Source organism: Meleagris gallopavo, chromosome 12, assembly GCF_905368555.1.
Source record: "Meleagris gallopavo chromosome 12, MGAL_WU_HG_1.1, whole genome shotgun sequence".
In the NCBI taxonomy this organism is placed as follows: domain Eukaryota; kingdom Metazoa; phylum Chordata; class Aves; order Galliformes; family Phasianidae; genus Meleagris; species Meleagris gallopavo.
In genome coordinates, this window is record NC_139415.1 from 8519150 (window position 1) to 8541065 (window position 21916).

Consider the following 21916-nt stretch of genomic DNA (forward strand, 5'->3'; position numbering starts at 1 on the left):
ACGCGCCTGGGGGGCGGCAGCCGCAGTCACTGGCCGCCCCTGCCCGCTGCCGGCGCGGGGTTAGAGGCCTCCGAATGGGGCGGCGTGCCCAACACCGGGGTACGCGAGCCAGAGAATGGGGTGGCGTGCCCTGCCCTGCCCTGCCCGCCTTTTGGACAGTTGAAGGCTTCGGAACAGGCCACGGGCAAACCCGACCAGCTGGGCCACAGAGATGCGGAGGCTTTGATGTGTCAAACGGGAAACGCTGAGCTGCAAACCATGAAAGGGAAACCTGGTCCTGTGCTGAAGGCCAAGGAATCACATACATAGCAACCCTTTCCAAGGGCTCAGCGGCAGAGAAAAGGCACAGCCATCAACGGATCTTCACTACAAAGACAACATCAGAAGTTTAAATGTAGCACATCTAGTTCTATCAAATTTAGAATTAAAAAAGCACAGACGGCAATAAGCACATAGGCTAATTCTGAACATTTCCATAAATGAAAATGTATCCCTCTGAGGCACAGAGGAGCAGCAAATCCCCAGAGACCTGGGGAAGACATTTTCCCATTTTACAGAAGAACAAAGGATCACAGCAGTGCTTTTCAGAACCGCAGGATCTGCTTCCAGCATGCAAGATAAACAACGGCAGTCTTTCTTTAAAAAAGATCTTTTCACTTTGTAGTCATAAAGGCAGACATGCAGGGGTCAGCTGAAAACATTTTAACTGAGGAATCTCGGAGTACCACAGTACTTAGTGGTGACTGCTAAAAAATAGCTAGAACTGGCTATGTGAAAACATGAAGGGGATCAGTGCACATATAACTGGAATCCAAGACCATTCAATCTCTTATAATATTATTATAGTATAAGCTGGGAAAAACAACAGTTAGGAGAATGACCAGTAGTTGTACCGAAACAAACAAACAAACAAAAACAACACAAAAAAAAACCTGGAAAACATTGCAATTCCTTTATTTTCCTGCTAGCAACCACTATACTTAATACTCATGTCTTTCCATATTGTTTACATTAAACACTGGCAAGATCTGATGATCTAGATTATGTCAGGATTGCTTCATTAAATTGATGATCCACAGATTCAGAGGAAAGAAAATAACTTTCAGTAGTAACTTGCAATCCTCAACTGTAGTATGGCTCCTTTCTGTGAAGTTGTTCCAGAGTTAGAAATAAAGGGTATTTTAGATAAAAACATTTCAAGCATGGTTTTATGTAAAAATAATTTGAAAAAAAAAGCCTAGTTTACACATTGCCTGACAACTTACGGGGAAAATTATTATATTAAACCGATTCTTTTTCCTCCTGTTAGGAGCACAGAAAACAAGCAGATTCCAGAAGAAAGTGTTGTCTTCCTACTCTGCCATCTTCAGCATATATATATACACATCAACAGAAATCCTGAAAGTTCAGAATATAACTGAAAAATGAAAACATCATTTCTTACTTTAATGTGGTTTGACTTTCTATCTCAGTTTTGTATTAATTCAATAGTTCATTGCCTACCCATGTTCTCAAAAGTTTTTTTTTTAAACAAGTACTTCCTCTTTGTTTACTCTTTCTGACATTTATTTCTATCCCACTTCCAACATTTCCCACAATACATTGAAAATACACATCCATTTATAGGACCATAAACCTTTAGTCATTCAGAGAAACATCACCATGCAATACCAAATACCAGTAAATGTACTTTAAATATACAGCAATCAAGATAGCTGTAAATACATGAGATCAGAAAAGGAACTCTAGTTGATGATAATACTGCAAAAAACTAGTTGGTTAAAAATATACCTATTTGTGTCATATGTCTACATTTGGCTTTTTGTCTATAGTGATATGTCCAAATGCATCCCAGTGCATGTTTTACATTATACACTTCTGTTTATAAGATAAATGTTTCTATTTCTATTTCCACAACATAGAATTTTTTTTTCTACGTCATTTCCCAATTCTACAATCTTAGAGCTGAATCACCTTCTGCTTCGCTGAGCCTCTCTAACAAGAACCAGTGCAGAACTCTGCAGTAGCTGGGAGTGACAGTGGGGTAGAGAAAGGAATTCCAAATCTGCTTTCATCGAAGCCAAGCCTAAGACTTGAGACACTCACTAATCATTTCCGCTTCAGCCAGGCAACACAGACGGTGCGTAGAGGTGCACTCAGACAGGCAAGCACTGAGCGCATCTGCAATGCCATGCTCTACATTTGCATATTTGACTACTTGCTAGTGCCTTGGTGAGCTTGTACAGCATGTGACAGCAAATGATCGCTGCTAATTACAAGAGAATGCATTCAATCGTCATAGAAAAATGACAAGTTAAATGACAGAAAAATGACAGTCTTTAGCTCTCGCTATATCTCTGTTTTTGTTTGGCATCATTTACATCACGTACTGTTACACACTCCACAGTGCAGAGAAAATCCAGTGAAGCACATAAGCTCTTCTATTTTTCAGATTCTATTTTGGCTCAAGCGGAACCAACCCATTTTCTACTCTAGATCTATTTATTTCCAGTAATGATTCATGAGCCGGAAAGAATACTACTTGCCTGTCAGATGCCAAGGAGAACTTACAGGAACGGCAGTTAGAATGTTTTTATTGTGGTGAACACAGTTGATACAGAGCCTTGAGAAATAGCTGAAATGCAGCTGCTCAGTGCTATTTTTACTGTTGTTTTATAACCACACTTCCAGGCTTTCCATCTAGCTGATGAAAACAGAAAGGAGATGAAAGAAGAAAAAGCAACAAGGACTGCCAGCCCACCTTGCCAAGATGGTAACATTTCCATACTTCAGTGGATGTGCTTTCTCTGCTTTATCTCATATTGTGGCAAATGATGGTTCAAGTACTCTATTGCCTAAAAGAAAACAAAATGGAGAAGATCTATGGGTGATTTTTCTGCAAGGCATCAGGAATATCTGTAACTTCTAACAGTAAGTCATGTATTTTGCACGCTGTCTGCACTATGAATAGAAGGGTTTGGGTGGGAAGGGATATCCTCAGCCATGCACTGCTTACAGGAGAAAAACTTTACAAAATGCCAGCATTTCAGCTTTGCCTCGTGGAAATGCCAGCTTCCAGTATCTTTACAAGGGCTCCGTTTGTTCCCGTGTGGCTTTTTTCTGGCGTGAAACCATCGTATGGCTTCTCACTTCAGCATGACTTTCTGACCAGACACGTTTTGGGAATAGTGAAGCCGTTTTTACTTGTGAGAAAGACAGCTCCAGCTGCTTCCCCGCCCGTTTTAGGGAGGCACTGACACAAAAGCAGACCGCAGCTCGGACCGCCTCCCCGCTACTCATTTCCACCGCCCTTCCCGCCCCAGAGGCCGGCGCAGCGCCCCCTGCCGGCCGGCGGCGGTGTCCCACTGCGGGCGCCCCGGAAGTGCGTGCTGAGGTGGGCGGGGCCGCGCCCTTCGCTTCCCGTCGGAGTCTCGCGGGTCGCGGCGGCGCTGCCATGAGCGACGTTGTGGAGCGCACCCTGGGCGCGCTGCCTGCGCTGCTGGGGCAGCACGAGCCGGGCGCGGGGCCGGGTGGTGCGGGCGGCCCCCACAGGCCGTCGGCTTCCTCTCGGCTCGGGAGCCTCATCCGGAACGTCACGGCGCTCACCTCCAAGCATGTACGGGCCTCTTGCTCCCCCCGGGGTCTGCGGGCCGGGCCTCTGTCTCTCACTGAGAGCCCGAAGCGCCGCGGGCCGCTGAGGTGAGGCGGGGGGTCGCGCTGTTCGCCTCCCTCCCGCCGGACCGCCCCGGGGGCGCCTCAGGGAGAGGAACGGGCGGTGCGCCGAGCCCAGGGCTGCGGAACCGCTGGTGACTCGGTGCAGCGAGTGCCCGACGTCGTGCTGTTGTTTGGGGGCACGATGTGTGGGAGCAGGAATATGGGTGATGAGAGCTGAGGCTGAAACATGTTGTGTGGCGTTACTGCCGTGAATTAGATACGTGTTGGTTTTGAGAATATTGAGTCCTACTATGTGAATATGTGTCCTTTTTTTTTGTTGTTTTTTTGGTTTTTTTTTTGGTCGTATCTCGTCTCAAAAAATTACACAGAATTAAGACAAGTTTAATTTTTTTTTTTCTAGGAGGAAGAAAAATTAATCCAGCAGGAAATAACCAGTTTGAAAGCAATGGTTTCTGCCCCCACCACCCCGCTTGTAAGTTCTGCCAGTGGTTGCTTTTGTCCTGCTGCTTCCCCAGCCTCGCTCTTATTGCCCTGTGGAATGACTGGTTTTTTACTGTACAGCTGCTCAGTCGTTGACATGAAGTAGCGCCAGTGTCAGTGGGTTTGCAGTGTGGTTGAACAGTCACGGCACTGTGATTTTGTTCTTTTGCCTCATATATAATGATAAGATTGTCTAACACTTCAGGTAACTCAGTAACTAATTTAGATAACATCTTTGAGGGAGTTATCTGGAGAGTTTTACTGTTGTGCTCAAAAATCAATGTTGAGTCATATAAGTGTGTTCATAATGGAAAAATGAGAAATAATCAGGGGTTAGGGAACTTACAGGAATGTTTGTATGTTCCTATTGATGGCTTGCACTTTGTTAGAGCAGTGAAGAGAAGTATGAAGCAAGACTGAAGATCTTCAATAATTTATTTTTGTTCTTTTAGAGACTGATGAAAGAATGTATGGTGAGGCTCATCTATTGTGAAATGTTGGGATATGAGTCTTCCTTTGGATATATCCATGCAATCAAGCTTGCACAGCAAGGGAATCTTTTGGAGAAAAGAGTTGGTATGTGCACATGGCTGTAGCCTTCGTGTTTTCGAATCATATTGCTAAAATTTCTTAGAAGAATTTGTAATTTGTGTAGAAAAACAGCTTATTTAAAGTACTCTTTTGGCTTTGTTGCCTTGTTTCATAGTCTCTCCTCTTTCTGAAAGTAACTAAGTCTCTAGTTTGTAAGTTTGGAGAGCAGGAGGCAAGAGAAATAACTTTTAGTCATCAGTTCTTTCAGTGTTTTGAGTTGCAGCAGTAATAAAAACAAATCATTTACCACAAATATGGCTAAAAACCAACTCCAAACTGTTGGAGTTTCTCTCAGTGTCTGCCTTTTGTTTTTTTGAGAATTCTAATACAAAATAAGAGGGAAACTGTGAATGGCACAGTTTCCACAAACATGGTACTGCTTTCCCAGCATTTCAGTTACAGTTCACTTTTTAGAGTTTTTATAAGGAGCTTGGGGCCTCTTTGCTGATGGCAGTAAGGTGTTTTATTGTCTGTTTTGGTGACGATGGTATTCTTTAGTTTAGAAACAGTGTAGGAAGTGAGTCAAACTGGGAGATCCTTAGAATATAGGTGCACAAGTTCTTGAGGAAATCTGAAAGGCTATTTCAGATTTCTTTGAAACTTCCCGGGAGTGATTTCCTTGCCCTGCCAGTTTGGCTGTAGAACTTCTTCCATTAGATGTTGTTGAAGTAGCAGTCAGCCTGTCTTGTCTGGAGAATTTTCTTGCAGTTGCTGATTCAACTGCCTAGTGAAGACATTTCTTCTTGTTTGCAGAGAAAATGGTTTAACTCCAAGCAATGCTATGTCTGCATACACAGAAGGAAGGCAGTGTCTTGCGGGATATGCTTGTTTGATATCCTTTGTTTGAATTCCATCTGGATCATCCACTCAAGTGTTGGAGTTTCTGAGAAAATGCCTTACGAGTGATGATTTAAGGTTGCTTTTTCCCTGAGTAATGAAAGCCAGTGCACAGATGCTCTGGTAGTGATTAAGAAAGTTAATCTTCACCAAACCTGGGAGGGCAGGTGGTAAGCTGATTTGAAGAAAACTTTATATGACCTCTGTAAGTGTCAAGAACTGGTGTGTCTTATTATGAATCAGTTTGAGACCTTTCCATACTAGAGCTTCATTTAAGAAGTTTTTGGTGAAGCCGTGTTTTTTAATAAAGGTGTCTTAAAGTTCTCCAGGCACAAAGAGCTCTTAAGCTCTGATCTGATAATAAGATGTTATTGAGAGTGTATGTGGGTTGGATGTTTATTTTATCCTGCAGTTAAATGTGATACATAAGGTTGATCTTATCTGTTCTTGTTGCCATATGCCAAAGTCTTTATTAGAGTTGTTGTCAGCTGATCCAATCAAGACACATTACTCTCTTTCCCTGCATTAGCCTACATAAATTTCGGCAGGTGTGCTAAACTGATCAAGTGTAGTTTCACAAGCAGACAGATTCAGGTATCTGATAGTTCAGACAGTGCAACTTGGCCAAAGTTTTGATCTTCCAGTTCTAAATGAACCAAGCCCTTCCTGACTAGGATCCATCCCTAAGACAGATAGTTGCACTATATTTCTGAGTAATGGCACGCTCCTCAAGCCTCTGGTTTTACTCCTTTAGTTTAAAATGAAGAAGAATTTATTTTTCTGAAGGAATGGTTTCTGGCACATTTCTTATCTAGAGTTTCAAGTTCTTCTTCGGTATTGTTAAGTAACAAGGGAGTTTTGGTATAGGAAAGGAAAATAATTTTATATTCAACTCTGAGTACAGAATTACATTTGAAACTCTAATTTTTTGAAGAAGGAGAAACAGATGTGAGGAAGTGCATTTGCAGTGTAGGAATGTGATTTTGTCAGCAGAGAAGACATTCACTTTCCAGGAATTGCTTTCTCCTGATGTTCTTGGCTCTTTAAAGAGCTCTTTAGCTCTTAACAGTATTGTATTTCTCACAGGGTGTGGTTTCTTGGCTATTATTTATTGAGCTTTGTTGCAACTTAAAAATGTTTGCTTGGAAATAAAAGAAAGTCCTGATATTTAAAACATGAGCTACTGTCATCCAGCAATGGCTTTTTCATTTTTAAAATTATTTGCATTAACTCTTCTTGTATTACAGACAGGATTCAGTTTTCTATCTTGAAATTACTTACTTATTGAGTAGTAATGGAGGCTGCTTTCTTTTATAGGTTACTTGGCAGTTTCTTTATTTCTTCATGAAAATCATGAACTGCTACTTCTGCTTGTGAACACAGTTGTGAAGGTACAGTGTTTTTGGAGGTTTGGAGGTAATCTAACCTTGGACCACTTCTTCCTAATTTATGTCATACAGTATCTCAGCTGCGTACTCATAAGTTATATCTCAAGCTCTTAAAGTTCCTGTTTCTTTGGTTATATCAGAATTTGAAGTGGTTTTTCCTAGCTTTTTTTGTTTTATCTCAGTGCCTCTTTTGTTGAAGCCATATTTTAAAAATTGTAAACAGGTGATACACCATATAAAATCCATTTATAAGACATACTGCTTGTATATACTCTAAACTTTAAAAGGAACTATGCATGCATATTTCAGTGTAAAAGTTTGCTTTTAGCTGACAGCAGGTATCTGTTAGCTTCTTTGAGTTCTCTTAGAGTTCTTTTGGAAATATGCTTTGGAGTGACACTGAGAATCCATCACAAAGTGATGTTTCATAGTCTTCTATTAGAGCACTACCTCTCACAGTTATCAGTTCTGACTTTCTATGTAAGGATTACTTTTATGCTACATTAAGCTCAATTGTAGACTGAAAATAGTGCTCATTTTTACTGTTGTGGTACAAAACTTTTATAATCCTTAAAAATATAGTTTGAAACTGGTGTTGTGGAAGGAAGTGAGAAATGAGAGTCCATGAGGAACTAAACCAAAACGAGCACCAAAACTGTCTGTGGCAAACAGCCCGAATGAATGGTGCTTTGAGCTGGACATCTTAACTGTGTTTAAATTGTTTTGAAAAGGGATTCTGATCTTATTTCGTGACTCCATCTGTGTTTGTATGGTGTGGGTTTTTTTTTGGTGTTAGGTTACAATGAGCTGTACCTTCTGGTTTTAGTTGTACTGGGGACAGATTGTGAATTTTCATTCTCTTCTGAGGGTGTAGATAATAAAAAATATGTAACTGCCAATACAATTGGGCTTGCTAGTATTCTCTTTTTAAATTCTTTGGGCTAGATGAAAGGCACTGGAGAGAATACTATTGACTTCACTATGAAGTATGACTCATCTCACTGATTCAAGTGGGAGCTTGGCATAGCTTCGTAATGATGACTGTTTCAGTAAGCAAATGTTGATTGTAGATCTGTTGAAGTCATGTACATTTAAAATATGAATGTAGCTCCATAATGTGAGTGTGAGGAGCTCCTTGTTTCTGTATGAAAGAAGAGAAGAGCTTGGTTAGCTCAGTGAGAGCTGACATGTCTCAAACACAAACGGACAGCAGGCTGCTCACCAGCAGGTTGCTTGCTGCAGTGGGCTAGATGCAGCCTGCTGGCAAAAGGTGGGGTGTGTCTGTACAGAACTTAAAAGTCTACATGAAAAATGATGGTCTTATTTCAATGATTACAATAGGACTTACAGAGCACTAATCTAGTAGAGGTGAGCATGGCGTTAACCATTGTCAGCCAGATCTTTCCACGGGAGATGATTCCAGCTGTTCTTCCCTTAATAGAAGACAAGCTCCAGCATTCTAAGTACGTATACATTTACAGAATTGCACGTGGCCTTGTAAGGTTGAATGACTTAATTTTGTAGGAAGTTTTTGTAAACTGATGTTTGTTTTCTCTAATTTGACCTTCTTAGTCATTACTTTCAGAAATGGTTCCTCTCCATTTTTCTCTTGTATTCTTATCTCATTATTTGTACTCTTTGCAGAGTACTGTATAGGTATTCATTTCTTTTATAACTGCTTTGAATAGGTCAATGTAATTTAACTTGTCTGCTGGACTCCTTCTGGTGAATATGTCAGTGAAGATGTATTTGTAGAGTACACACAGAATCAGATGAGGATCCTTGTAGTACTTCACTGGTGTTTCTTTTCTATGAAACTCTTTATTGAAGCTTTATTGGTAGAAGAGTATTTGAGGAGTTCCAAAACCTGTATTTGTTTGAGTTGTTTTTCATTCCCCATACCCAGCAGATGAAACATTATAAGTGTTGTACTAATTAGAAAGCTGAAGAAACAGCAGAGTCGCTCAGTAACTCCTAGACTTTCTTTGGAGCTGCACATGTGACCACAGTGGATTTGTAGTTGTGAATTTCATGTTTTATCTAGTGGCTGCTTTGATGAATTGTCAATCTGACATTAGACAGCACTCAATTCTTAAGTTAGCTGTGTCGCTTCTTCACTTAGATGGTATTTACAGTCATTCGGTCACACAACTGTAAAGCATGGATTCCCCTCTCTCCCTATGTCACGCTGTTCTGATGGCTGATCCTGTAATTTTGCTTTGCTGTAGAAGTAAGTTTTCTATTTTTCTGAGTCAAGTTCTTGAAATACACAACATCTGAATTTTGATTTGTAAAAATCTCGTTTTTCTTCAGGGAAATTATCCGAAGAAAAGCTGTTCAGGCTTTATATAAATTCTATCTCATTGCTCCTAACCAAGTACAGCATATTCATGATAAGTTCCGGAAAGCCTTATGTGACAGAGATGTTGGAGTCATGGCTGCTTCTTTGCATATTTATCTTGAAATGATTAAGGTAGGCAAAGAATCGTCTCTTGGAGCTACTTCTGTATCTTTTATTTTAAGCATTTAGTGTACTGTAGTTTTGTAGCAAGATGTTACTCCTTATTGTTAGAAAAGTTAACTTAGTGATGATGGATGTGTTATGTTTGCACTAGCTCTCCTCTCAGCTTGACAAACACTTCTTGCATATCAAAGTATTTCAGTGTCATTGGCATCCTTAGTTGGCAACGAAGTTTATCTTCTACAGAACATTAAAGAATTCAGTATGTTTTTTTCCCCATTGTTTTGAAGTTACATTCACTATTTTTTGCAAATGTACAAGAAACCAGTATAGGTTTAAAGAGAAGAGATGCTGTGGGAAGAGTGTAGAAGTTGGATTTAAAGAAATGAAGTGGTGGCTACTTTGACTGTATTCAGTCTGTAGATTGTGCTTATTGTGCTTTTGAGGTGATATATTCAAAGTATTTCTGTTGTATTTCTTTGTTACACAGGAAAACTCGTCTGGGTATAAAGACTTGACAGAGAGCTTTGTAATCATCCTAAAGCAGGTCGTGGGAGGGAAGCTCCCTATTGACTTCAATTATCACAGCGTGCCAGCACCATGGTTACAAATTCAGCTTTTAAGAATACTGGGGCTGTTAGGAAAAGATGATCCAAGGTAATCAGCTCTTTCTCTGTAATTAGTATTTTGAAAGTGCAAAGAATACAGCTGTGACCATTATCTCATGAACTGCTTTTCTGCCTTTTTTATAAGAGGATTTTAGAGTTGGACTTCTTGTACATTTTTATTATTAACCAATACACTGAGCAGTTACCTTCAAAATTGAAAAATTAGGTTCTCAGCTTCGGAATAGTCTAGGCAATTAATTGTTATGGAATATGCCTGATATGTTTTTGCTGGAGTTTTTGTTACTGGGTTACCAAACAACATGGTGAAAAACCACATAAAAGAGTACCTAGTTGGTGTGTTTTCCTGCTTAGATGCTTTTATTCTTATGGTAGTTGTTTCTTCTGAAAGCCATAAACGTTTAGATGTCATTTAGAGATGGGCTATAGAACTCTAACATGTTAAATTGAATCTGTGGATATGAATAATTTGTATTAGGTTTTTTTTTTTAAATATTGGTATGTGGGTGCTTGGAAATTAAGACTACATGCTGTAAATAAGAATTGTAAATATTTCTTGTTAAACAGGACAAGTGAACTGATGTATGATGTTTTGGAGGAGTCTCTAAGAAGAGCAGAGATAAATCATAATATTACATATGGTAGGTGAGAGTCTTTCTCAGTATTTGGGAAGGCTGAACGAATGAGCATTTTATGCATGCTAAAATATATATGCAGCATTTCTGAAAAGCTAGTTGTGTTCGTAGGTGTCTGACTAGTGAATGGTGAAACAGGTGATATATTTCTGTACAGCAGTGTCTCCCCAAGCGTCCACATCTGATATCCTAGTGCCCCAACTGAGAGCTGTTTCACAGTATATTAAGGACCAAAAAACCCCAAAATAACCATCCTGTTATTTTATCTTGTAAAGACACATGGATGTTGCCAAAGAACCTGTGCTGATCGAACAGAGGGAGAATTTAGGCTTGTTTTAAAAATGACTTTGAAAAGGAACATGGTCCAGAGCTGTAGATCTGGTGTAATGCCTACTTCTATTTTCTAAAGCATCATGTAAGTTCTTTTCCCACTGAAAAGGGAAGTTAGAGAGTGGTACTAACTTTCAGTAATACATGAGGAAGTCTCTGTTCAGTTTATTCAGTTTAATTGCTTCTGTTAGACAAGAACAACAGCAACAAAAAATGAAGTCAACTTGCAACAGAACTGGTCCCCATGTAATTTTCTATTTTATGTTCTTCTCAGTTCATTCCTTTTTATATTGAGCTGTGACAAATTCTCTTATTCCAAGCTTTACTGCACTTTTGTGGCAGTATTTATCTGTACTGCGTTTTAAACCACCCAAACCAGAATAATCATGGTTTGTTCTTTCACATTTTATGATAATGACTGGTAACAAAAGGAGTAGTTCTGCTAGGCTGTGTAATTAAAGCCTTATCACAGCGGTAGCTGTATATTTCCAAATTTCAATTGAATTGAATACATTGAGGACATCATTTGTTTGCAAAAAGGAAATGTTTTTGTATACAAAATATCTGCTTGAAAGCCAAAATGTAGATACTCAGCTCTTCAGAAGTAGATGCTTCAGTAGCAAGGTATAAGACTGCTTTAAAATATTAACTGAACAGTGTTCAGTCTTATAGTTCTATCATACTAGCATGTATACTTGTGTGCTTGTTTAATTTTGCATAATATAATTATTTAATACCCACTTACTATGTTTCTTTTCTCCTAGCCATCTTGTTTGAATGTGTCCAAACAATTTATACAATTTACCCCAAATCTGAATTACTTGAAAAGGCTGCCAAGTGCATTGGAAAATTTGTTTTGTCACCCCAAATTAATTTGAAATACTTAGGTAAGGATATTGGATTTCATTAGACTCTTTAATTTTGTTGTATTAGTGTATACTCTTAGGTAATTTTCAATTGCTTATATTCTAGGTTTAAAGGCTCTGACCTGTGTTATTCAGCAGGATCCTAATCTGGCACTTGAGCACCAGATGACAATTATTGAATGTCTGGACCATCCTGATCCCATTATTAAAAGGGAGGTCAGTGAATTGCAAATTAAGTTACTTTTAGAGTGGGTATTAAGTTCTCTAAAATGGAGAGTGTGAAAGGCACATAATATCTCAGGTATTGAGAGAGCACAGTTATGAACAGTAGTGACAGACTTTGTAGATAAGCAGAATGTTTCAATTAAGTCTCATTAAGTCAAAACAGTTGCTCTCACTCTGGTATCATCCTGAAGTGTTTCCATTTGCCTGATTCCTGTTTTGAGCCATTAGAGCTGATTAAATGTATCTTGCTTTCTCTTTCAGACTTTAGAAATTCTTTATAGAATTACAAATGGACATAATGTGATTGTCATTGTTCAGAAGATGCTTGACTACTTAAAAGAAACCAAGGAAGAATATGCTATCATCACCTTAGCTGGCAAAATAGCAGAGCTAGCTGAGAAATATCCTTTTATTTTTCAGAAGCCTTTTGATACCTTTCAAAGGATCTTTCATGATCTTTTGAAATACGAAGTGTTACAGTTGTGCTTTTCACTCTTTAAAATGCAAACAAAGAAGTGTGCGTATTCTTTTTTCTGTACTGTTGAAAGTGTCCATCCAGTAAAGTGCATTGTGATTTATTTGAGGACAGGCAGAAATGAAAGTTTTTTAATCTCCAGAGTTAGCAAAGGCTGTTCAAATTATATATTTATATATATATGAAAACAACATTGCTCTTTCTTGAGTACTTAACAACAGTTGTTATTCTTTAGTAAAACAGCTGCAGAACTGCTGAAAAGAGCTGACGTATCATTTATTAAGTGAGGCTGGATGAACAGAATAAAAAGAGTACGCCAGATAGTTAGCATGGAGCCCAGTGTGAGCTTCAAGTATTGTAGAGCAGATTTCCAGATCAAATTCTTGTGAACGGGTCTCTTTCTATTGTGTGAACCTCATTAAAGCATTTTTTCACACTACCATTTGTTCATTCATTCACAGTTTAGAATGTAGCGATTAGCAAACTAAAAAGAAGTGAAGTTAGGCCTTAGCACTTCATTCCTTAACGTGTGGACACGTATGCTCCTAACAACGAGTGGTTCATCCAAACCATGAATGCAGTGTTTTCAGTTGGAGGTGATGTTTTGTATCCTGATATCCCTAACAACTTTCTGAGGCTTTTGGCTGAAGGTAAATCACCACGTGACTTGAAGAATTATGCATGTTATTTAATCATCTGGCTTCCTGAAAATGTGCTTTGATGTAGCAAGTGGCATTTGTGTTACAAGTGAAGTATGCTTTTTTCCTTTCCAGGATTTGATGATGGAAAAGAAGATAAACAGCTGCGGACATATGCAGTGCGGTCTTATTTAGCATTACTTGAAGAGGAAAATGTGTTCTATCCGCAGAAGTTCCTTCAAGTCATGAGTTGGGTAAGGTAGATGCATGGTCAAAATTGAATACGCAGTTGTGAGTTTAGCAGCAGCATCAACCTGTCTGCGTGCTGAAAGCTTTTCCACCTTTGTCAGTTAGGCCAGTTGTGGCTGTTAAATGCAGTTTTAGCCTTGCAGGTAACTGCCCAAGTACTGTGCTGGTTGTGCAGCTTTTTTAGTACCTAGTTGAGCTGTGACTACCATCCAAAGAAGAGGCTGTGGTTTAAGCAAATTGTGTTTTTGTAAGGTCTTAATTACTATGTGTAGCTTTCTTTTCAAACAGCTCTTTGATTTTTGTAAAGCAAGTTGGAATCTACAGAGAGAAACAAGATCATTTCAAGCATTTGCCAGGCTGGAAAAGTAATAAGTCTTGTTGAAGCACTTTGGAGGTAGTTTAATTGTGTAGTTTTGATAGAGCAGTCTTCCAGCAGTAATGCTGGGAATGCCTTCTTGATATGCAGTTGGATGTTCAGATTATTTTTCTGACATTACTACAAGCAGTCATGACCTTCATACAGCATCAGTCAAACCAGCAGCATTTTGGAGCAGTTGGAGCCAGCACAGTGGTGCTGACTATTGTACCAGTTACTAGTTGGCTGGTCAGTGTTAACAGCTTTAAACTGAAAAAATTAAAAAAGTTGGAGCTCAAATCCAGTAGAGAGATGTTACTCATACAGGATCTCTTCATTTTATTTGCATAGAAGGTCCTTTTAAGATCTATCTTAGTTTCAGCTGGATGGAATTCTTTTCTTCAGTGTTCTGGTCTGATGCTATGTTTTGGTTCTAGGAGAAAAACAATGTTGATAACTGATGTTTGTAGCTGCTGCTAAGCAGTGTTGTACAGAGTCAAAGCCATTCTTAGCAAATGGCTCAGGGAGCTGAGAGGGAACAGAATTGGGACAGCTGAATTAAACTGGGTAAAGTGGTGTTCCATCCAATATGATACCATGCAGAAGGAATTCTGAAGGGGTGGGAGTCCATCTCTTGTTCTCTTCCACTGCTTGATGGGCTAGCTGGGCACTGATTGAAGGGTGGTGAGCAATTACAACACGTGTTTTTTTTGTGTGTGTATATGTATTTGTCATAATAATTATCCTTTCCTCTATCTTAGTAAATAATTTCATCTCAACCCACAAGTTCTGCTTTATTTTCCAATTCTCTCTCCATCCCACTGGGAAGTTGGGGATGAGCAAACGACTGTGGTGCTCAGCTGCCTTCCAGGTTAAACCACAACAGTTACTTGAGCATCATTGATGGTTTGCAGAATGCATTTAATTTTGTTACTATTTGACACTACACACTAATTTTAAAACTGAAAGCACTGCTGTGTGTGACTGTGTATTTTCTCTGTTGCTTGTGCATAGGTTTTGGGGGAATATTCCAGCCTTGCTACAGATGTTGATCCAGAAATTATTTTGACAAGGCTGCACAACTTACTGAAGAAGACTTTTGTTACCTCTGAAACTAAAGCATGGATTATGGCTGCAGTCACCAAGATAGCATCGTGTGCCTCTTTTTCTAAAACAGTTGACAAGTTAATCCAGGAATTCAGTAGCTCTCTAGATACCTGCATGAGACAACATACTTTTGAATTGAAGCATTTGTGTGAAGACAAAGTATTGATGAAGGGCTTGCTTCCATTTGATGCTAGTTGTAATGACATGGTGGTAAGAAGTCTGCAGTGTGTGTTCTTGAACCTTCCTGTAGTTCTGAGAAGTTAAATATTTTGCTAAAAGCCATTTTCAGAATGAATTGTTTGATAATTCTGACTGGTGCCAGTCTTTAGTCTGCTTAAAGTGAGTTTTGAGAAACACTTTTTCAGATATGGCACATCCCTATGTTTATGATAAAGTGCCATGGTACTCGGTAAGCTGAAGTAGCTTTAACAAAACTATGGATGGTATTCTTGAGGTTTTTTTTCCTTTAGTATTTTCATATAATTGTAGAATCCACTGCTTTGGGAAACATCCACTCTGCTTTTTTTTATATTAAAAAGTCAATATTGGAGGAATTGATTTAAGTTACAAATCTCTAGCTCAAAATTTGTTTCGATATACTTGAATAACAATTTCTGTATGTAAAACCATTTTAATGGATGAGAGGAATACAGCAGCTTTACTGGTAGATATGGGAGACAAAAGATCCTAATCTTGCTGGTAAAACAAAATATTCTGATAATATCAGAATATATAGAAAATGTATTAGTTACTTTCTCATTTTCCTTAATTCTTTGTAGGTAGATGCTTCCTTATCTTTTCTGGATGAGTTTGTGGCTGAGGGACTTGGCCGGGGTGCAGCACCATACAAGCCCCATCACCAGAGACAAGAGGAAAAACTTTCTCAGGAAAAAGGTGACTACAGAACATCCATTTCACAGTCTAGTGAAATTTATTAATTTGAAGTTGGTTTTTTTTTTTTTTTTTGGTAACTAATTTTTATGTGGTGTTTGTGTTTGAATCTGAATATGACACAAGGTCTTTGAAAAGCAACATCCATATTTAAAAAAAAAAAAAAAAAGCAAGATTGAACAAACATTTTATTAGCTCTGTCTCCTCCTGCGTCGGGAGACCTCTTCTCAGATCTCCAGCACTTCCGCCCTCCTTTTTGGGAAGAGGAAAGCATAAGACTGAGTGGAAGTGAGAAAAAGGAGCTATACCCTGTATAGCTTCAGGGCTGTAGTGGAGGTTCTGTGCTCTGCTTCTTGCCTGACAATGACTGTTTTATGTTAAAGGACTGTCCAAGACAATTTTTAGTAGTTACTCAAACTACATTTTGTTTCAGAAAGCGTAGATAAGGTGAGTGGCCTGAATCCTGATTTGCCTGTCTTGTTGAAAATAAATTTGTAGCCCAAAATGTCAAGAATATTTGTAAAGCAGATGGTGGTATATGGACATGTTGCTGTGAACTCAGAATGTGTTATGTAGGTGCATGAGCAAACAGAACAGCATAGATCTGATGCAGTATTTTGCTCTGCAGATATTAAGAATTGGCAGATATTTTAGTGATACTCTATAAAGTCATTTATACTGTTCATGTCTCATGTCTAAATGAAACTTCAGTGGAAAAATTTGTTTTTAATGAGGATAGGATCCTGACTAGGATAGCATGAGAAGTGTTGTAGTACAGCATATTGATTTCTTTTCAGAAAGAGTTCCTTCCTACTTGTTTGAGCCTTTACTGTAATTCTAAAAGATTGTCTGTATTGCAGCTCTGAATTTTGAACCTTATGGATTGTCCTTTGCTTCAAGTGTGTCCTCGGCTGGTATGGCTGGTAGACAGTCCCCCACTGGCTTATCATTTGGTTCTGATACGTCTGGTAACAGTGCTGAGATGGGGCATAAAGAGTGAGTTAATTTGTTTTTAACTTATATTATTTTTAAAGAATCTGGAGTAGAATCATCTGAACATACTTAGGGACTCCTGGAAAGAAAGACTCCATATTACTTGTGTTCACTTTTAAATTGCTATTCAAATATGTTATAAAGATGACCTGGAGGCTGCAGGTATAGAGTTTGCAGTATAGCTTGAATATGTGTTTGCAGGGTGCTGTAAGGTGGTGAATAACATTATTAACACAGAACTTCCACAGATTGGAAAGCATTCCCTTGTACTCCATTATTCACTATGTAAATTAAAGTGCCAAAATGGCAAATGGTGTTTAAAGCAGAGTGTTAGCATGCTTTTATGAACACGATGTTCACATAGCTTATCTTGTTTGTTTTTTTTCCCCTCTTTTAGGACAAATACTCTGAAACTGGAGGGAGTAAGGAAGCTCTGGGGCAAAGAAGGCTATCTTCCAAAAAAAGAAAGCAAAGTAGGGAGAGAAGATGAGCCACAGACTGTGTCTTGTAGCAGCTTACTAGCAGGACGGGTGGCTGAATGTCCCGTATCACAGTCTGATCAAGTTTCCAGCCTCTCTGAGGAGGAAAAAGAAAAGCAGCAGCTAGCATCAACATTGTTTGTTGGGCTGGGATCAAATGCTGGTGTCAGTCTGGTAAGTGGTTCTTCTGTGACTTGGCAGTTAGAAGTTTGTATATAACCTTATTTACAATTAGAAATACTTACATGGAAATGGAGATCAAATGGACACTTCTAGAACTAGAAAGATGACACCAAGACATTGGAAAACTATTGGAAGTTACCACTGTAATCTGATCATTTGTTAAGCATGAAACAGATTGGATATTGATCAAGCAATTTCAAGAGTAGATCCCATTCAGTAGAACTTCCTTCTTCTTACCTACTGTGCTTCAGCTTTTGTTACCAGTTTGTTACACTTCCATAAGAGCTGTTCTTTGATTAATTTTGTTGGTTGTTACTTGTCCTTGCTCCTTCTGTTTTGGTGTTAACATTTACAGAGCTTATTGGTAGAAGTTCCTTCCATATTCAGTTTTCCTTCTTACTTTTCAGATGGGGAAAGTGGATTTATCTACTCAGAAGTTCAAAAGAAAATCAAAGATAGATGAAGCCCAAAGTAATGAGGAGGCATTGGATATGCAAAATAGAGCTGCATCAGATTTTGGTCCCTTACTTGATACTGTATCTGTTACTAAAGAAGTCTGTGATGGAGATAAACACACAATGTTAAGAAAACCTTCCCTTTGTTCTGCAGATACTGTGGAAGAAACACTTCAGTCTGTAAAAAAGCATGGCCTGGATGACAAGCTTTCAGATAGTAGACTGTCCCCATTGTCTTTATTTGCTGATAGTAATATTGAAATTCTTCAGCCTTCTCCAAGTTCTCAATGTGAAAATGCCAATAAAACAGTGTTGCTCCCTTCCTTAGCAGAAGAACTGGAAGAACTCCCTCACTCTGAAGTAGCAGAACTTTGTCAGAGTGATGCCTTAACTCTCTATTTATGTAAAGTGTGGAAAGATGACTCTTTGCTGCTCGTTGTATTTGTTTCAAATAAAAACACTTCTGCACTTAAGGCTGTGAATGTAGTGTTTGAAAAAGAAGAACATTTTCAGGTAAGAAACTTTCCATTATATTTCAAATTTACTTGGAAGTTTTTGTTTCATTTGCATTTTAGTTTGTCATATTTAGTTCAATATAGTAGGCATTCTTTTTTTTTTTTCTAAGCATTTCCTTCAAGCCTGTGATATGACTATTAGGCTTCTCCTAAAAGGTAATGACAAATCTCCGTACTAAACTTAAAATGTCAGTTGATATGTAAATGTAACATCTCATTTTTCTTATTCATCTTCATTTGATTTCCTGCTGCTTGCCTCTGTAAGAAATATGTATGAATTTTCATTTCTGAATTCACTTTATTCCTTTAGTTTGAAAGAGAATGCAAGTCTGATCAGTGATACTAAGATACTGTTTCTTTTAAAAAATGATGCAGATTTTGGAGAGCCCTGCCTGTCAGTTTTCTGTGATTGAATCTCAGAGCATGGAATGTTGTCAGAGAGGTGTGTGGATGGACAAAGTCTGTACACAGGGAGTTATTTCTGGCTTTGTTAATTACCAATCAGAAATGGAAACTCACCTTGAATTTTCAATACCTTTATCATTGCTGGATTTCATCAGGTAAGCAAAACTGCAGTTTTAAAGATGTGTATATTCAATTGAATACAAGACAGTGCAGGATTGTCTTAAGTATTGATTATGAAAGCACAAGGCTTCATCTTGAGTTGACTGGTTTTAATGTAATTGGACTTACTTTTAATAATAGTAATTTGTTAATTTCATGCTTAAAAAACAAACAACAAAACTAGGGAGATCTTTTGCATAAATAGAATCTGTATTTTAATTTAGAAACCCAAAGCAAGATGCAGAAACTTTCAAATGATAAGTTGTGAAGAGCAGGGGTTTACTTAAACTACTCTGCACTAGTATGATGCTTGCTGTATTCAGAAAGTTTTGTATATAGAATCTCTTCTAGGAGACCAGATTTATTCTGATTAATGTATCTTATCTTACTGTGATCTGTGGTGAACTTTAGGCCAATGGAAATGACTACAGAAGACTTTGGGAAGCTGTGGTTGTCTCTTTCCAATGATGTGAAACAGAATATTAAAATGCCATCTTCTCAGGATTCCTTCTCAGCAGCTCTGAGTGTACTGCATCAAAAGCTGAAACTCCACATTGTTGATATTATAGGTGAGTGAAGGTATGCTGTAAGATTGCTTACTAACTTATTTTTCTAGAGAAATAAATACGTGGAAACAGGTACCTTACACTTCAAAACTGAACATCTGGGAGCATGGTAAACACAGGGACATATAAGGATTTTATTGGCCTTACTCGGCTCTGTGCAAAGGTTGCTGTACAACAAACAGTACGTTTTATAAGGGGGCAAACTTGTAAGCATACCGAAGGAAAGGATATAAATGTTTGTGGGGAAAAAAATCAGAGGTTTGTGAATGATACTATAGCTTTATCTAATTGTTACTTCACTTCTTTTTTTCCTGTGGCTTCTGTTATTTTAAGGTAATGAGGGAATACTGGCATGCCAGCTGCTTCCATCTGTGCCATGTCTGCTGCACTGTCGTACTCACTCAGGGATGCTGGCTTTGTGGTTCAGATCACCTTGTTCTGCCCTTCCAGATGGTTTGCTCTATCAGTGTCAAAAGGTGATGGAAGAATCCTGATAACTACAGTACCTGCCTTAATCTATTTGGGGTGTGAAAAGGAAGTGAAAGATTTATAGAGTTACACTGGTAATTACCAAAGTGAATTTAAAGTATGCTTCTCAGAAGTATTCACAACTTTCTTCCAACTGGCACTAGTCTTGGACTTGAGAGGGAAGGACGACTTAAAATATGCCTGCAAAAACATGCTCAGGACTGTACAGTGACTACCAAATAATCCATAAAGTACTGTTATCTGTTCAAGTGAAATGTATATTTCTTCTGTTGTAAATGACTGAAAGTACTTATTTTCATTATGCAGCTTTTGTAGGTGTCAGCAGTCATTCTTTGTAGCAATTACCTAAATCTGATTTTAAAGCAAACAGATCTCTTTTATGCACTCAAACTTGAACACTTGCCAGGTTCATTTGATGATCTCAAATTTTTCTAAAATTGTTTTTTAAACACTGCTGGTGGCAACGAGACCCACATTGGTGGTTGTATAGAATAACCTATGTAGTAACAAAAGCTATTAAGTATTTTAAAAATGAAAGTTTTTAACGAGTATGCACCTGCCATGATCTTGGCTTAGCACTGAAGTATGTAAGTGGTAACATCTTAGTAGGATCTTGGTAGGAGACAGGCATGTGAAATTGAAAGCATCTTATGGGATGGGATCTAAGACTCTTCAGGTTACTTCCTGTCTGCAGTTCTTTGTTCATGTTTCAGTCCAGTTCCCTTCCCTTAGGGGTCAGCAGCACTCCCAGTGTTTGAGCCACGTCTGAGATGTTTCATATGGATCAAGTCTGAGATCATGGAGGTGCCTTTCAGACACCTTATATTTAATCTGGCTAGATTCTCTGTCCAAGAAAATTCATGTGATGAAAACTTCATTTACATTTTCTAATTATGAATAGCTTGAATATGACAGATGTGGCTGTACTGTGTGTGCATGCCCAGGAGCTGCAGTAAGGCATATGAGCTCTGAGTTGGTCCAGTGTTTATGATGAATGTGTTTGGATTGTCTCTTCTTCCGGTAATAACTTCACAGCCTTGAAAACCCAACATTCTCAATTTAGACAATATATGAAATCTTTAATACTTTAAAAATTATATATATTCCTGTGGTTTTATTTAAGAACATGAAAATTGTCCAGATGGTTCAGACGTAGTGTAAATGGTATCTATGGTAGGATTCTCTTTTTCATGAATGTTAATATGAAATTGAATATTAACAAGGAAGTTTTAACTTCTAGTTCTGTTGATTCTTACCCAATAAGCACTGGTTGGAGAGGAAAATAAAGCACTGTTTGCTGTGTTTTGGTAAATGTTTGTGAAATCACCATAACAATGTTAATGTGCTAATTCTTTTTTTTTAAGTCATGTTGCTTGTATTGTCACAAGCGAAGCTCCTTTCCTTTTCTATTGCTGTTTCAGTACCTTGTTGAGCAATTTAAGTGCACTGAACCTGTAAATATATTTAATGTTCTGCATACTTTAATGTTTACTTGTCACTTCAAGAAAGTTTATATAGATGAACATGGATTGATAGTGGGATAATCTCCAGCAAATGATTTTTCTGCTGGTAAATCTGACTTCTGTTATGCTGTTGGACTTTTCTAATTATGTGAAGTGTAATGAAAGTATGTTTTTGGCCTATGCATTTAAGCCATTTCAGCATTTCAGTTGTTTGCTCTAGTGTTTAAAAAAGAGAAAAAGCAATGCCTTCTATAACTCGTGTAAATGCTCCCTGACCTTTTCCACTGTATGATAATGTATGGTAAGCTATAAATACGCAGTTCGAAGAGAATTATGCTTATATCACATAAAGGGTTTTGCAGAATTTGTACGTATTAGTC

The 21916-nt window shown here is 38.3% G+C and overlaps 1 protein-coding gene across 14 annotated transcripts; it reads left to right on the forward strand.

The window, feature by feature from the left end:
* The first annotated feature begins 3387 nt into the window (after positions 1-3387).
* On the forward strand, positions 3388-21906 carry AP4E1 (adaptor related protein complex 4 subunit epsilon 1). Of its 14 annotated transcripts, none has more exons than XM_085233567.1 (21): positions 3388-3616; positions 4076-4147; positions 4608-4731; positions 6901-6974; positions 8313-8434; positions 9285-9444; positions 9923-10089; positions 10626-10699; positions 11788-11910; positions 11996-12105; positions 12376-12515; positions 13127-13239; positions 13363-13481; positions 14846-15148; positions 15718-15832; positions 16690-16825; positions 17220-17475; positions 17892-18452; positions 18830-19014; positions 19430-19587; positions 19918-21906. In XM_085233567.1, exons 1-21 carry the CDS (start codon positions 3455-3457, stop codon positions 20076-20078), a joined length of 3435 nt encoding a protein of 1144 aa, XP_085089693.1. In that variant the 5' UTR covers positions 3388-3454; the 3' UTR covers positions 20079-21906. The 14 variants fall into 14 exon arrangements, with proteins under 14 accessions (XP_085089693.1, XP_085089694.1, XP_085089696.1 ...); XM_085233568.1 differs by having other exon boundaries at positions 19430-19597; positions 19918-20063; XM_085233569.1 differs by having other exon boundaries at positions 3473-3699.
* Positions 21907-21916: the final 10 nt, after the last annotated feature.

What these genes read in the sequence shown, in the direction of transcription:
- AP4E1 (XM_085233567.1), top strand. Translation starts at nt 3,455, where the DNA reads ATGAGCGACGTTGTGGAGCGCACCCTGGGCGCGCTGCCTGCGCTGCTG. An exon ending in TCTGAGGCTTTTGGCTGAAG is followed by an intron (nt 13,240 to 13,362) that starts GTAAATCACCAC and finishes TTTCCTTTCCAG; the next exon opens with GATTTGATGATGGAAAAGAA. An exon ending in CTAGTTGTAATGACATGGTG is followed by an intron (nt 15,149 to 15,717) that starts GTAAGAAGTCTG and finishes AATTCTTTGTAG; the next exon opens with GTAGATGCTTCCTTATCTTT.